At 44.3% G+C, this 17,486-nt stretch overlaps 1 protein-coding gene across 2 annotated transcripts in view; it reads left to right on the top strand.

Annotated features, from left to right (window-relative positions):
- PIP4K2A (phosphatidylinositol-5-phosphate 4-kinase type 2 alpha) overlaps positions 1-17,257 on the top strand; it is a 187,601-nt gene extending 170,344 nt beyond the window's left edge. For both annotated transcript variants that reach the window (XM_055543790.1, XM_055543791.1), the window contains 4 exons: positions 2,538-2,651; positions 10,850-11,090; positions 12,518-12,621; positions 15,050-17,257. In XM_055543790.1, the coding sequence (XP_055399765.1) occupies positions 2,538-2,651; positions 10,850-11,090; positions 12,518-12,621; positions 15,050-15,130 (540 nt within the window). In that variant the 3' untranslated portion in view covers positions 15,131-17,257. The remainder of the gene's footprint in view (positions 1-2,537; positions 2,652-10,849; positions 11,091-12,517; positions 12,622-15,049) is intronic.
- The last annotated feature ends 229 nt before the right edge of the window (positions 17,258-17,486 follow it).

Genomic DNA, 17,486 nt, shown 5'->3' with positions numbered 1-17,486 from the left:
GGTGGGCATCTGTGGATCAGCGTTGGGTTCCTCTAACCACTGCCCTAAGGATCTACCTACACCTCTTGAGCCTTTCAGTAAGCCCTTAAGTCTCTTAACCAATCTGGTTGCCCTCTTTTGAACTTCATCCAATCTAAATACATCCCTAGTGCCTGGAAATTTCACAAGTAAGCCTCATAATATAGTACAGTGTGTCCAGAGTTTTACGAGGTAGGATTATATTCTCCCTGTCACATGAGGTAATTCTGCTGGGGTGACCCTAAAGTGGCACTCATTCATCTCCATGAATGTGACCGGTACCCCCAACACAGGTTGTGTGTCATTTACTGCCTTGTCCGTAGCCTGTCAGCCCTGCCTTCCGGTTTCTCGCTCACAAACAAGAATCCCTCTCCTGTGCTTTGCTTACACTCATAAAATCCCCTAAATGTAGACAAATGCCCATGTTGTCTACTTAGGGAATCCTGATCTTTCTGCGTCTCCTATGTTTTTATGTAGCTCTGGCTTCAGCGCTTTCTGAAGCACTCCAGTTTTTCACCTTTCCTGATGCTTAGCTTCTCACAGGCCTCTGAGTTTGTTAAAACTTCAGATCTTCACATTTCATTCACTGTGAAATTTCATTGTTTCAGTTCCAAGAAAATAACTTAGGGTCCATGTAATTGACTCAAACATTTAATAATCTTCACATTGAGAGTTTTCTTTCACATTTTACATTTATAAATGATGAATGACCAACTTAGGCAGTTAATCTATCTGGACCCTGGTAAGTGTTTATGATGAAGGATATTTCATTTCTTTAGACTGACCCAGCATAAAAGTATTTGAAAGTAGATCAGTCCTCAAGAACCGTATTATTTATCTGTATGCCTTACGCACTGCCTTGTTTTCTTGGTTTCAGTGTCTCTCATACAAAATTACAAACTCTTTTAAGGACAGAAATGTTCACCTATTCATTTTTACACTCCTGTATGTGACAGTCATTCAGCAACCACTTATTGAATGGAATCTTTGGATTTCTGAGCTTTGCAAAGATAATCAACTTGGCAGTAGTTACATCAAAGTCAGAACTCACAAAACTGCAGATTTTCTCAAAGTTAAAATGAGTAGCAAAGCTACTGATTTAGAACTGCATAATACACACGCATGTGTGTCTACCAATAGACATGAGTAGTTTACACACATGTGTATACCTTACAAAACAGGAAGAAAAAGTTGAGCAGTTCAGAGATTTGGAAGGTGGTTCAGCTTCCCTGGTGGCTCAGATGGTGAGGAACCTGCCTGCAATGCAGGAGACCCCGGTTTGATCCCTGGGTTGGGAAGATCCCCTGGAGAAGGGAAAGGCAGCTCACGCCAGTATTCTTGCCTGGAGAATTATTCCATGGACAGAGAAGCCTGGCGGGCGCGACTGAGCAACTAACACCTTCACTTTTTTTTCAGTAAACATATGTACCCAGTGAGTTTTTTGTACCTCTGAATGCGGGGAGGCAGTGTGGAGACCAGGATGGAGAATATTTTCTTTCCTTAGGTTTTTTCCCCCATTTGGTTCACACTTAGGGAAAGGAGGCATTCATTAGTATACTAAGAAAGGCAAGGTATTATGTTGAATTCCTTTCAACTGGAAGAAATAAGAGGAATGGTTGTTTTTTACAAGGTCAGTCAAAAGGAGGGAGGAGGGGTTTTGAACTCTCCCAGAATGCAGGTTGTACAAAGGTGAATGGTATACACTACTTTAAAGCTAGGTTGTTTTTTTTTTTTTGCTTGCAAACCATATTTTGATAATCACGCATTACTTTGTGTTGGTCAGCATAAGTATAGTTTAGTTGCCAGCTCACTACCATCCTGTTTATTTTTAAAGGGTAGACATCTCATCTTAATATGCTTTATGCCAGAAGACATTTTTCTTCATTATCATCCAAATGAAAAGAGGATTTCCTTCTTGGAGTGGTGTGCCGGAAGGTTTAGAAGGGCAGATGGCCAACCTCTGGCTGCATATTCTCCCCAACTTAGATTTATACATGATTATGGGTGGCGCTTTTCTGAGCAAGATGACATTTTATCTTGGACCCAGATAAACATGAACCCAGCAAAGGCTACCCCAAAAGAGTGTGTGTTGGGGGAGGGGGAGGGGGTGGGGGAGGAGTAGGGTTGAACCAGTAAGAAAATTGAGGGTTCCTGACAAAGAATTTCAAGAATACTAATTCTGTACTTAGAAGACTTCTTGTGAATCCAAGAAAGCTGTCAGGTTCCTTCTTAGGAAACCATGAAATCTGTTACAAAAGCCTCATAATGTGGAGTATGCCTGACTCTCCATTCCTAGTGGGAATGCTTCCCGTGGTTATAACTCGCCGGCGCCCCCTTGCGGCACGCAAGCCACCTCACATGTTGTTGCCTTGGGTAAGACCCCTCAGGGAGCAGGGCAACTCAGCCTCCGGGGTGGAAACTTAACCTCCAGGATTGGAGAGCGTAGGAGTCCTTTAGATTTTTGTCAAGCTCCTTCCTTATTCTTTTTCTCAATTTCTCAATTTTTTTCTTTTTTTTAGGCCAAAGAACTGCCAACTCTAAAGGATAACGATTTCATTAATGAGGGCCAAAAGATTTATATCGATGACAACAACAAAAAGGTTTTCCTGGAAAAGCTGAAGAAGGATGTAGAGGTAAGGAAGGGAATCAACACAAGGGATGGCCCCTTATATGAACGTCAACACTACTGGGTTTTTAGAAGCTTTTAAAACCATCTATTTGTATCTGAAACCAAGGCAAAAATATGTTGTACATTAGCCAAAGCAGCTATAAACAGGTGTAGCTCATATGTGATCTGATTTAAAAGAGAAGTGTGCTGATTCAGCAGCTCCCTCCTTCAGAGACAAACGAAAGCAGGCACATGGTGTCTTCTGCTGGTGTCCCCTCCCCCAGGGTCCCACGTTCTTGGTTGTGGGGGTAGCCTGTGCGAGGTTACAGCCCCTTCAGACCCACCGCCTTTCCCCGCCCCCGGCAACTAGGGCCAGGGTGGAGGGGACTGACTGCATTCTGTCAAAGACCAGAGCATGTTGACAAGTGTATGCTGTTTGAATTTGGGGTTTTCTCCATCTGAACCACATCTGGGTGTTAGGAAACACCAGCCTCAATAATATTGCCACCAGCCTCTATGAAGTCAGCATCGTTGGGCCCATCAAGTCAGCCTTGCACAGCATGGGAACAGCACAGAGGCAGTTTATGACACCAGGGTCAAGGGGGATGCTGTGAGAAATAAAATACTATGTGGAAATGGCCTTTTAGTCTATAAAGGAGTTCTCTTTGTAAATATTGTTTTAAGTATTAAAAATACACCTTTCCCTATCTTTTATTTATTGTAAAGGCAGTGCAGTTCTCCCAATGAACTTCTTTACATAAATCTACCAGAAATAAATTCAGGAAAAAAGTTCTGTTTTTGAAGTTTGTTAGGTTACAAAACAGTGCAAAGAGAGTTCTAATTTAGATAGTAACTAAGCTACAGTATTCTTAGCTGTTACTTTTGTTCATGTGTGCATTTTTTGTTTTTGTTAACTTGGAAATACAGTTCCCCACATACCAGTGCAGATCTGCTACTTAGAAAGGCTTTGTGAAAAGATTCTTTCTTGTGTCATTAAAGACAAAATGACTTGGTAATTCCCTGGCCGTCCAGTGGTTAGGCCTCAGCGCCTTCACCACCAGGGCCCAGGTTCGATCACTGGTCAGGGAACTAAGACCTGGCAAGCAGTGCAGCATGGCCAAAAAAATTAAAACAAAGAATGACTTAAGCCAAGAACACACAAATGTCATGGATTAGATTATATCCCCCATGAGGGCAGAAGCAGTATTATAATTTTCTTTCTAATCTCCTAACATCTTTCATTTAAAGACACATAGACTGACCAAATGAGTTCATGATTTTTAGGTTACAAGTTACTTTAAGGAATTTTTTTTGCATTTTAACCTATATCATATATATGCTTTGATTAGAACCTAGATATTGGTTATTTGTAAAGAGGACCACCAAGGGTCTTGTTAAAAAGTAGTTTTTCTACAGTTTCTCATTGTTCAGCATTTATTTTTCCTCAATTGTCAGCAGTTTTTATTAAAATGCGTATTAGTTAAGTATTTCCCTTTTACTTTGGGGTCAACTTGATCTGATAACTAAGAGGGTGGTGGCACCCCACTCCAGTACTCTTGCCTGGAAAATCCCATGGACGGGGGGACCTGATGGGCTGCAGTCCATGGGGCCGCTGGGGGTTGGACACAACTGAGCGACTTCACTTTCACTTTTCACTTTCATGCATTGGAGAAGGAAATGGCAACCCACTCCAGTGTTCTTGCCTGGAGAATCCCAGGGATGGTGGACCCCGGTGGGCTGCCGTCTACGGGGTCCCAGAGAGTCGGACACAACTGAAGCGATGCAGCAGCAGCAACTTGATCTGATAACTAAGTGCCATAGGTAGACATACTATTTGGGAGTTTTATTCATTATCCTGAAAGGCTTTGATCCTGAGAAGTAATACTGCTTTAGCAGTTATAGTAAATAGACCTTAGGGATATCTCATCTGCTTGCAAAAATGTTTTTTATCTTTTTTTCCTCTCAGCTGTATATCACTCCGATTTTTAGACTCCAGAAATTATGTAACTGAAGCCGTTCAAATTTACAGTTGAATTACACAAGGATTCTCTTTGCCTTTTCATTGTCTCTAATAGTGTTGTTGATTAGAAAATTTGGTTAATTTTAATCCCATCCATGGCTCTCCCACTTAGCTGTTTTGTTTAAATGGAGGCAGGCCATAAAGCATTCTTTCATTTTAATAAAATTCTCAATGGTTGGTAAGTGTCTAGTTTTGAAAATCATGCAGAAGCATTATTAATTTTTAAGCAGGTAATTATGGTAAAGTAGCTTGACATCTGATAGAATATAATCTAGTTTCATTTTCCATCAGTTCCATGCTTGCTAATTTAGCTGGCTGGCCTGTTTAAGTACAGGATGGGGTGGGGATGGGGGGAGTGACTTAATGTTTTAAGTAAAAAATGAATTCATTAAAGCTCAAATATTTCTGTAGGAAAATAAGAACCTAGCCAGCAGCTTTTCTCTGCATTTGAAATTCTGTTCTATTTATATGCTGGGCAAGGTAGCAAAGTACGTTAGTCGTGATAGCTTCACACATGAGCATATGTGAGCCCTTTTCCCCAAAGAAAGCACTTGATGGAGAATGGAAGGTCACTTTTGCCCTCTGACTCTCTTCCTGTCAGCTTTGACCGTGACCATGGAGAGCTGGTCGTCATCTCGCATTGGCTCACACTGGGATCCAAATTTCACACACGAGACTACGCTTTGTGTCCCATGGCATCCACCCCATCACAGGCCATCTCATGCCTCACATTTTTTGGGGGGGGCGGTGGCGTGGAGGGGAGGGAGCAGCTATCAAATCACTCATGACATTTTCCACAGAACTAGACCAAATAACCCTCTAAAATCTATATAGAACCTTTAAAGACTCAGAATTGCCAAAGTAATCCTGAGGAAAAAGCACAATACTACAAAGCTTGTTGTTCAGTCACCAAGTCGTGTTCGACTCTTCACGACCCCATGGACAGCAGAACGTCAGGCTTCCCTGTCCCTCATCATCTACTGGAGTTTGCCCAAGTTCATGTCCATTGAATCCAAAGCTACAGTAATCCAACGGTGTGGGGCTGGCACAAAAACAGACATACGAATCAATGGAATAGAACAGAGAGCCCAGGGGAAAAAACCAACACATCTGCGGTCAAAGGAGACAAGAATATACAATGCGAAAAAGATCATCTGTTCAGCAAGCGGTGCTGGGAAAGTTGGACAGCCACATATAAATCACTGAAGTTAGAACACACCATCAAGCCATGCCTAAAAATAAACTCAAAATGGCTTAACAACTTAAAGATATGACCATAAAACTCCTAGAAGAGATCATAGGCAAAACATTCTCTGACATAAATGGTACCAATGTTTTCTTAGTCAGCCTCCCAAGGCAATAGAAATAAAAAAACAAATGACACCTAATCAAACTTACAAGCTTTTGCACAACCAAGGAAACCATAAACAAAATGAAAAGACAGCCTACAGAATGAAAGACAATATTTGCAAATGATGCGAACAAGGGCTTATGTATTTCCAAAACAAGAGATTATGTATTTCCAAAATACATAATCAGTTCATACAACAACAAAAACACAAACAACCCAATTGAAAAATGGGCAGAAAATCTAAATAGACACTTCTCCAAAGAAAACAAACAGAGTTTATTAACAGCTCTTTAGCCATACAGTTTTCAGTAAGTGTTCGTAACAGGGCTCGTAAAGGGAATACTAGCTCAGATTTGGCATAATGAGGAATGAATTATGAGGGAAGCAGGTTAGGTGGGATATTCTGAGGGACAAAAAAGCTGATCAAGGTCTGGCGGACAGTTATTAAGAAGTTGGAAAGCAGGGGAACCTAAAGATTTTTAAATCTTCGTGGTTTGAAATTTTATATATTTAAAAACACTAATTTGAGTTAGAAGTTTAAAGGAATGAGCAGAAAACAGTAAATGTGTTTAAGTTCCAAATATTAGCTGGAGACAGACCCCCCGGGCAGCCCTGAATCCCTCTTCTTCTTGGGCCTGTCATCTTCAGCCCACAGTAGTTTCAAGACGCCCTACAGCGACTTTCTCCAGCAGGAGCCTCAGGTCTACTGCCTATTGTGTTTCCCTCTACTTTAGAAGAGGTTTTTTTTTTTTTTTTTTTTTTTGTGAAAACAATAACCATTTATTTCCATATGCTGTTTCATTACTTTTGAATATATTTATGTTGGAAATAATTTGTTCAGTCTAGTCCTAGTTCAGATTTGTCACTTGGAGGTAATGAGTTAATAAAAAATAACAAAAAGTGGTATGGGGAGGGAGGAGGAAGGAGGGTTCAGGATGGGGAACACATGTATACCTGTGGTGGATTCATTTTGATACTTGGCAAAACTAATACAATTATGTAAAATTTTAAAATAAAATAAAATTAAACAAACAAACAAAAAAACCAAAAAGTGTAATGCTTTTAAAGAAATAAGCTGCTAAAAGTGAGTTGAACTAAAATATCTCATGTCAAGTTTATGTACAACCTCAGATTTTTTATCACCAAAGTCCCTCAAAGAAGAGGTTTTAAACGACGTTTTGTGATAAGAGCTGGGGCATCAATACAGGCTGTTCAACACGTCTCGCCTCTTGGCGCATGTCTGTTTAAGTTACATACTTGATGGAAAAAAGGCTTTTACCACAGCAACAACAGGGACAGTTATAAAAACCACTTCCACTGTTACATGCAAGGCCCTTTTCATTGCCCCCACTACATTCTCTCCAATCCTTTATCCACCACTGTGAGTTTACTTGGAGAAGGCAATGGCACCCCACTCCAGTACTCTTGCCTGGAAAATCCCATGGACGGAGGAGCCTGGAAGGCTGCAGACCACCGGGTTTCGAAGAGTCGGACACGACTGAGCGACTTCACTTTCACTTTTCACTTTCATGCATTGGAGAAGGAAATGGCAACCCACTCCAGTGTTCTTGCCTGGAGAATCCCAGGGACGGGGGAGCCTGGTGGGCCACCATCTATGGGGTCGCACAGAGTCGGACACGACTGAAGCGACTTAGCAGCAGTGAGTTTACTGGTGCTGTCCCATTTTATAATTAGAATAACTGAGGTTCAGAGTAGTGAATTCATCGTCAAGACACAGAGCGAATAGGTTCATCAATACCATCTTTCATGGAATAGAGGCGAGGATGTAGAGATCAGACTTGTGGACACAGATGGGAACAGACAGGGTGGGAGGAACTGAGAGCGCCACACTGACATACACCCACCACCGTGTCTAAAACAGACAGCGGGAAGCAGCTGTAGAGCGCAGGGCGCTCAGGTCGGCAGGATGGGGCGTGAGAGGGAGCGAGGCTCACGAGGGAGGAGATACATGTATACATGTGGCTGATTCATGATGCTGTACAGCAGAAACTAACACAACATTGTAAAGCAATGATACTCCATAAAAAAAAATTCCATAAAAGATGGAGCAAGTAACCTAAGATTTAATTGCCCATCTGACTCCAAAACTTAAGTTGTATTTAAGATGATCTGATACTTCAATGGGTCACCATGATCAGCAAAAGCTATAACCCCTGTGCTGTCCTTGGTCTTCTTCATTTGTCTCAGTCACACAGATTTGAAGATTTACATAATCCCCATTTCTTACATAATCCCCACTTGGGGCTGCAACTCACCTCCTTAGTCTCGGGTATGTCAGAACAACTTCTTACCAGGAGATGCATTTTTCATCTCACTGATACTTTAGTGGGTGATGCCGGGAGCTAACTTCGCTTTTATTATTGAATACAAATGTTTCCTTTCTGGGTAAGGAGTCCAAGCAGTGGTCAGACCACAGATCAGAGACCCACAAAAGGAGCTCTGGGCCAGGCTGACGTTGTGAGTAGCACAGGTGCCAGGGGAAGATGTGGGCCTGCAGACTCACTCTACTTCATGCGGCAGTACAGCCCAGGCTGTTACCCTTTCCCCGCCTGACCTTTGGCACGTTAATTACAGGCAGCCCCTTTTGTACTCTGCAAAACACTTGAAAGTGGATTTGTACCTCATCCATCTGAAAGTCAAAGGGACCTATATGTACAGAGAGACTCTGCTCGGCAGAGCAAAGATATGTTGTAAATAACCTCATTTTGCTTCCAATGGGTGCTGCCTCTTGCAGGCTCATAAGAAGGTTTTTTGTTGTTGCTTTATTCTTTTTATTCGGTTTAGGGGGTTGTTTTTCTTAGAGGAAGGGGTCAGGGGAAGTTAGAGGAAAGAGGGACAGGGGAAGTAGCAGCAGGCAGCCCACTCACTTGTTCAGTAAATATCGAGAAGCTACATCACTTACCTGGGAGTCAGGAGCGCAGCGATGGCGTCGCCGAACCAGGTTCGTTTGTGCCCAACCTGGAGCCAGCCAGACGCGAGATGCCGAGGTCTGCAGCAGAGGGTTTATTCGCGGGGCAGCCAAGCAGGAAGAGCAAATCTCCAGTCTGCCTCCCCAAGCTAGGGGCTCGCTTGAGGAGGTGTTTACTGGCCGAGCGGCAGGGCAGTCTGAGGCGTGGAGCATAGGGAAAGAAGATTGGGAAAAGGTGCGCGAATCCTCGTTCGGCACAGGCGTAAACCAGGCTACTGACCTCTGCACGATCCAAGGGTGGGGCTGGCCATCCTCGCACGTGTGAAAGGACCCTCACGCATGCCCAGTTGGAGGGTCGGCGGATCTAGCCAGCCTTAACCCGCTCAGCTGGAACTCGACAGAGCTGATTCTGAGTTCCTAGAAAAGAACCAGGCAGACAACATTGTTCGGGCTACATGCCCCTTGGGGGACCTGCGAGTCTTAAACGACCTTGATTAGTGAAGACAGGTGAGATGATCTGACTAATCATAATGCAGTTTCAAGGGCAAAACCTGCCAGAGCTCCTGCCCCCAGGGGCCTGCAGTGTTTGGGGAAGATAGAGAAGTTTCTCAAATAATTTAATAAAATGAAAAAAAAAAGTTAAAGTGTTAGTCACTCAGTGTTGTCCGATTCTGGATTCCATGGACGGTAGCCCTCCAGACTCCTCTGTTCATGGAGTTCAACTGTGCAGCTAAGCCAGGTGTCCTTAGGGCACACATGTGTGCAGGACACACGTGCCCAGGCAGGAGTTGCGACAGGCTTCCGAGAGCAAGGGCCCTGCAGCTGCGACCTCACGGTCCCATGGGAGGTAAAGGGCCAGAGGCCAGAACAGGATGCAAGACGGCCTGAGGGGTGATGAGACCAAACTAGGTCCCATGGACCATGTGAGATTTTGTTTCTACCCTTTGAGAAATGAGACCCCATCGAAAGGCATGACAAGATGAAATGCTTCCCTCGCCAGAGGACCAGAAGGAGAAGTTCCAACAACATGCAGTCCTTGCCACTTCTCAGGGACCTTCCAAGGGCCAGAGGAAGCAGGGAGGGGAAGAAGGGGGCTTGTGCCTTGTCACCCTACAAGCTGAGCAGGACCAGGCCCAGCCAAGCCCCATTCACCCTGCACCCACTACACACTCATGGGTAGGAGATGTTGCCACCGGGCAACCCACATCTCCACTGTGAGGGCATCCAGGGTGGGCACTGGGGGCAAGGGGAACAGGCCAGAGAGAGCTCCTGGATAAAAGGGCATGGGAGGGGGTGACGGAGGAGCCTCCCCGGCTCCTGCTTCCATCAGGACACCCCCGAGCAGGAATGAAGGAGGGTGTTGTTCACAAGAGCAGTGACAGAGGCATTTGCTGGTTGATTGGGACATTGGTGCTTTTACTTATTTGTGACAGCATAATAATATGGACAGCATAATACTCAGCTTCACTGAGTGTGCTGTTTCCAAGTGCTTTCACAAGCCAGATCTGAGAGGCTCCCCTGGCAGTGACGTGGGAGGTCCCTGGGTTCCCCATTAACCAGTCTTAATCATTGGGAGAAATCTTTTCTTCCCTGTGTCCTCCTTGCCAGTCGTGCTCTCTGCACTTTGGTGCAGTCCTCGTCGATGTGATGCACACATCCCTCTCAGCTTCCAGCCTTGCAGTTCAGGGAAGCGGTCCTGGCTCTGAGCCAGCCCCAAGTGGGAGGCTGCAGCTCCGCCCGAGAAGCTGCCTGGGAGGAGACTGCCCCATTCGAGAGGCTCCTGGCTGCTCTACAGGAAGTCCTCTTCTCGCCTTTGCCGCCCCAGGGCTCACAGCCTTCTACATGTGCTTCTGTGAGCTTGCTGTCTTTAAATCTGGGGCTGTATTTAAGGCATTAACGATCGTGTCACTTCCTCCCCTCCAGTTTCTTGCCCAGTTGAAGCTCATGGACTACAGCCTGCTGGTGGGAATCCATGACGTGGAGAGAGCCGAGCAGGAGGAGGTGGAGTGTGAGGAGGACGGGGAGGAGGAGGGGGAGAGCGATGGCGCCCACCCTGTGGGGACGCCTCCCGACAGCCCTGGGAACACACTCAACAGCTCGCCACCCTTGGCTCCGGGCGAGTTTGATCCAAACATTGATGTCTACGGAATTAAATGCCATGAAAGTAAGTGGAGATACCATCTACTTTTTTTTTACCATTGGTTTGATTTTTTTTTTTTTTTTTTTTTTGCACTGTTAATCGACTGGTAATCATCAAGCCACTTAAAAGCATGCTGTCCTGTAAGACTCCTTCTCAAGAGTCCTAATCAATTGATTTCGGGACAGAGTATATTAAAGGTAATTGTAATCTCTGGTTTTGAAATGTAATGTGATGAAATCCTTGAATTGCGGGATGTTGAGGGAACAGGTGAAACCACACAGCAGCGTGCTGTGTGTATACAACACCCATATGGATCTGCTTGTGTAAATGTCCGTACCACATATAAGAAATATTTTTAAATATTTTTTTTCTTAGCCATCTCTCTTTTATGTGGATCTCAAATCACAAGTCTGTCCTGAGCTAGCCACACACATGGTCCACGCCAGACCTCCTGTGGACATTGTGTAGGGCAGGTATCCTTCCTTCTCAAGAAAGGAAGCTGAAGCTAGCCCAGCTGTGGGAAGAGCATCTCCGATTTGCTGCTGCGTATCTGTCCTCTGCTCTTCCCCCATTAAGGGATCTGTGGCTCTCTCCACGAAAATGAGATTGATTTTAATTCTCAATAGCTGGGTGATTGGATATTTATAGGAATATTACATGCTATGTTAGCTACTTATACATGAAAAAATTTGAGATAAACGCAGGCCTCTGGGGGTATTTTTAGTAATAAAAATTAGTGGTTCAGCATTGTTAAAAAAAAAAAAAAACAGAAAACGTGTCATGGCAAAACAGCCAGGTTGAGTTTGAGTTCTGCTTTTTATTTTGCTCACCAAAATGGTTTCTTCAACACAGAAAATTAGAGTCAAGTATACTTGAACAACAGTTCATAATTGAAACAGCAGCTTATTTGTGGAAATATGTAGAAGACGGGTATTGTAGATGATGTATGCCTTTATCCAGTTCTGATACTAGAGCCAATGAGCATTAGGAACAGTTACAGGTAACAGTAGAAAGTGTAAGCATAATTACTTCTATTGGGTTGGCCAAAAAGTTAGTTCAGATTTTTCCATAGCATCTCATGCAAATCCAGAATGAACTTTTTGGCCAACCCAATTCTTGTTTTAAACAGTATTTCTTTAAAAAGCACTTTTCTTTATACCAAAGTAATATACAATCTCTAAAGAAAATGCAGATTAATAAAAAACATACAGTCTCACCCTTGGACCTCTTCTGGTAATATCCTGGGGTTATATTCTTTTTTACTTTTTAAAATGAGAGAGAATTGGGAACAGAAAGTTAAGCTGTTTCCTGGGGATGCACAAGACTTTCTCACAGCCCCTGCTGCCTTTGTTTTCAGACCTTGAACCCCTCACCCCTCCCCCACAGCAGCTCACACTGTCCTAGGCGTTGTCCCCATCTGTCCCACAATCATGTCTCCCATCCCTTTACAGATTCGCCTCGGAAGGAGGTGTACTTTATGGCAATTATTGACATTCTGACTCATTATGATGCGAAAAAGAAAGCTGCCCACGCTGCAAAAACTGTTAAACACGGCGTAAGTATCTCCGTTTGGTTTCCCTCTCTGCTCCCTGCTTCCTGTCATGCAGGGGCCAGCGCAGGTCCACTCCTTTCCTGGGAGCTGCCCAGTCCCTTCCATGGCTCGAGGTCTCTGCAAGGGCTGCACTCCAACGCAGAGTCAGAGCTCCCAAGGCCTCTGGCAAGTCCCTTAGACCCTGCATGGCTCTTCTGTTACCCACTGGGGTTATTAACAGACACACGCATCATGAGACTATTACACAAATTCTTTGTTTGAAAAATGCTTCAAAGACTAAAGCGCTGAATGACGACAGCTGTTTTAATATGAAGTGCTTAGAACTGAAGCACTTGGTCTCTGCTTAAGATGCTTCTAAGATACACAGTATCTCTTTCCACACAGTGGACTGTATTTTTTTCTATTACAGAAGATTTTTGAGTGCAAGATCAAAGTTTAGTGATACGAGGCCCTCACTTTTATTGTCCTTACCCAGAATTCTCATTGTTCCTGGCATACGTTAACTTGTGGAATCCCATGACAAGCCTTGATAAGGATTACTAGTGTGCTCCTTATCAGGTGAAGGAGCTGAGGATGAGCATTTACAGAGTAACTTGCCAGGATCAGGTCACTAGGCAGGGTAGAGAGGAGTGCTCCCCACGACCCAGCCCCAACCCCCAATAAACCAGTGAGGCCCATTTGCCGGTTGGACTTCTCCAGTTGTGAATCTCCACTGTGCCTGCATTGTAGGACTCCATTTTGGCTTTCCAAGTGTGCTGAAAAGGCCACAAAGCCCACCACATGCGAATGAACTTGTGCTCTGGCTCGTTCACACTTCCCCAGTGTGGAGTCAACCAAGATCCACCAGAACATCAACATCTATTAAAGGCTCTTTTTCTTTATTTTAAAATCAAACAGGCTGTCATTCCAGCGATGGAACCAGCCCAACACCATATCCCATTTGCCACAGAAATATTTCCGTCACATTGCCAACTAGTTATGATGTTCCAGCTTTGTGCACTGCCCAAACCAGGACCTCACCCTACCCTTGAACACTTTGGAAATCCTCTGTCAGAGAGGACGGTACACAGCAGTTCTCACACAAGGATGGGCACTGCAGCCTTCTGAGAACCATTTAAAAGTCTGTGCCAGACAGATGCACCAGCCCTTCCCCGGATTCTGAGTCCAGTTCAGGAGGCTACACTCCGATAACTCCGATGCTCATCTCTGGTTGAAAAGCCTGGCTGTACTGCAGGGACGGAACTGGGCCCAAGTCCCTACCTCACCTCTCCAGTTGTGTGACCTGGAGGAAACGCCCTGGTGCCCCAGTTCCCCCAGCTGCTGACAGGGCCCTAATGCCTTGCTGATGAGGCTTTGTGGTGAGTGGGGAGAGGCTCTGTTTGTTCCCACCCTTCCTCAAACCTGTATGATATTCTAGACCAGGTGAAACTGGAAATGTGCCAGGGCAAACACGGCTCCATGTGTGCCTCCCCTGCATGTCACCAGCTCAGCTCCATGGTATGGTACCCAGCCTAAAATCAGGTGCAGTTTGCAAGAGCAAGACATTACTCTCTGCAAAGGAATGTTGTGTCAACCTGCTGCTGGGAACCGTTCTCTGCCTTCAAAACTGGGGCTCCTCTGTGGAGATCCCAGCGGCCCAGGCCAGGCATGGAAATTACAGCTTCCTCTGTAAGCTGCTGGTATCAAAATAGCACCTGGTGACTTGGTAAAAACGCTGGTCCTGCCCTTTGCAGCTCTGAAAGCTAGCCAGTAACCACTGAGGGTTCTGGTCTGCACTGTGCTCGTCACAGGAAACCCCGCTGAGCCTCTTCGAGGGGTGGCTTCCCAGCGCTAGGCAGGCCTCTGAAGGGGGACAGTGGCAGCCCTGTGCCTGCGCTGCGAGGACCAGCCCTGGCCCCTCAGGGCAAATACATCACAGCCAATGCCACCCCGGCCACTGCCGCTCCTTACTGCTGAGCACCCAGCAGCTTTTTTGGTCCTGAAAAATGAACACGGCCCTTGTGTCCTTGTCATCAGAGTTTCCCTTTGGCCAGACGTTGCTGTTTGTGTCATTCTCAAGGTGTCTCCCATCTGCTCTCCTGAGAAACACAAGTGTTGTCCCCGTGGCTTCTGAATGGAGGCCACACAGACGCCACATTTGACAGGAACATCTCAAACGTGGTTGGATTTTTTTTTTTTTTTTTTTTGGTGGCAGCAGTCACAATGTATATGACACCAGCCTCTGTTTTTCCTGAGACTGCCTCATTTTCACACCCAGATTCTTAAGAGTCTTGGTTATTCAGACCCATATCCAAGATATTCTGAGTTACGAGTAGAGGCTGCACAGGTTTGAAAATGACTGGCTTCATATTCAGCTGCAGTGGAAGCTGCTGTAGGTGCTGATCAAGTAGTTCTAACAGTATCACTGTTCCTCTTCTCCCACACTGCCCAGGCTGGCGCGGAGATCTCCACCGTGAACCCAGAACAGTATTCCAAGCGCTTTTTGGACTTTATTGGCCACATCTTGACGTAACGTCCTGCACAACTGTGGATGGACGTGAGCATGGGAAGGATAGAGGTGGCTTCAGCGCAGGAAAAGTGAACACCAAACTCAGTGAAGCACACCTCCTCGTTTACATCTTCAGGCCAAGATGACTGACTTGGGGGCTACTTGCTTTAATAGCTACCTGATATTTCCCAGCATCATTCTAGCTATTTCTGACGTGTGTGTGTCTCTGCGTATGTGCATCTTAAAAACTGATTGATTAATGGACACCGACCAGCTTTGGTCAGTGTGTGTTTGGGGTAACAAACCTCTGATTCCAGCTGTGGACAAATGAATGAATGAATGAGTGAGTGAGTGACTGAGCAAACCCTAGAGGGGGGAGGGGGAGAAGGCAATGCATGTCAGACCAACCAGGTTGGCACCACACAATAAACTGTGGATCAGTTTATTTTCTGGAGTTGAAAGATGTGAGACAGTATTCGTAATAATAATGAAGATAATAATAATGATGATAATAATAATGATGGTGATTAAGAGGAAAAAAAAAACTTACTGCAGATGTTACACTTCTACCACGCACGCTGACACTCCTTAATAGTTGTACCTGGGCGCTGGATGAAGGAGGCTGGCGTCTCCCGTGCCTCCTGGTTTGGGTGTCGGGACTCCCCGTGTCCGGGGACAGACGCCCCTCCTCCAGCAGGAAGCTGATGCCCCTAGTGACTCTCTCTGTACATTTTCACCTCAGTAAATATGTCCAGGAAAACTGCTTACTTCTCTTTTCTTGCCTGGAGCTTCTTCACTGATAACACTCTTTCGTTGCAATACAGGAATTAATGCTACAAAATAAAAATAAAAGCTTATCTGAAAAGTGCATAGTTTTGGGCAATGGTATCTACATCTCCCATGGTGGGAAGGTGAGCAAAGCATTTAGAACTCTCAATTCTTCTGTTGAACAGTGGTATTTTGTTATAAATTTGCCCTTTAACTGAAATCCTCAATATTACTGTTTACATTATTAGGAAAACAGGGATATTTTTGAATCTAAAAATTTAATGTACAGCACGTGATTTTTGAAGTTTACATGTAAAGTCATTTTACAGTGTAGGTGAAATAATGTTTGTCATATTTTGAAATGTATCCTGCAGTCACGTTTTGGAGTGAATGTTTTATTCAAAGTACCAGGTAGACAGTCTTTTACAGTTAAAGGAAAAGGGTTGTTTTCCTCCAGATGTACATTATCAGTCTAATGATTTTTTTATTTTTAAAGAAATGTTTAACCCAGATCTGGTTATGTAAGTTCATTGCCCTAAACTGTGCTGTGTCTAATCAAGTTATAAATTTCCAACATTGATCATGTATTTACCAACTTCCTGGCATTTTCTGAAAGGCGTCAAGCTAAAATATTAGACTTGCTTAGGAATACGTTATCAACTTATACACTGTGCTAAAGCTGTGCCTTTGAAATTCTTTGTTTAAAATGTGAGATGATTTTTGTAGGCAGGTTCAGGAAAGAAGAAAAAAATCCACCCTTTAATAATTACTTGCAACTCAACAAATAGTCCCACCATACTGCCTCTTCCAGTAACTTTACTTCAGGGCTTATCAAGTCTGCAACTGTGCCCAAAATATATAGGTTTACTTCAGAAAATACGAGGTGACAGCAGCTGGAATCGGGGGGGCAAGGCCATTCTACCCCATCTACTGACTTCACTCAGAATTGTTATCCTCAGCAGACGACGTTGACAGCATTGTGATCTGGCTGTCCAAATCTGTATTTCATGTGTCTAAATTAATTGAAATGGTGATTTAATATGCCCCCACCCCCACCCCGCCATTCATTCTGGCATCGAGTCCCTTTCAGTGCTCTGAAGTTAGGCTGCAGTTTCTTTAACCCAGGATTACAAATGTGAGACCCTGAAGTAAAGAGAAGGTACCCACACATTATTTGAGTAACTGTTTCCTTTGTGGCCCATCTGTGTATGCTTTTAGAAGTTTACAAAATGCTTTATTTTTGTCTGTAACAGTCTGTGTCATCCATCCTGTTTTCAAATCTTCAGACAGAGTGAGGAAGTTTGCCTTGTATCTTCTAGTGCTAACAGTACACTCCAGTTACGAGCCGGGCTTTACAAAATAAAGCACTTTGATGACTCACAAGGTGCAGTCTTCGTGCTTCTCTCTCAATTGTGTGTCTCTTTATTGCAAACAAAATTTAAATACTCAGTACTAAGAGTGTCTTTAGCTGATCCTGAAGAAGTAAGACTAAAATTGAATCTTTTCACAAACAGAAGCTTTGCCTTCAACCTGTGAACTATTTCACTAGTAAATAACAGAAACGTGCCATGACACACATGACAAAATTGACTTGAAAGATGGGCAGAGAAAG

The sequence above is a fragment of the Bubalus kerabau genome, chromosome 13 (assembly GCF_029407905.1).
Source record: "Bubalus kerabau isolate K-KA32 ecotype Philippines breed swamp buffalo chromosome 13, PCC_UOA_SB_1v2, whole genome shotgun sequence".
In the NCBI taxonomy this organism is placed as follows: Eukaryota; Metazoa; Chordata; class Mammalia; order Artiodactyla; family Bovidae; genus Bubalus; species Bubalus kerabau.
Note: the sequence above shows the minus strand (reverse complement) of the source record. Positions and strands in the feature narration are given on the sequence as shown.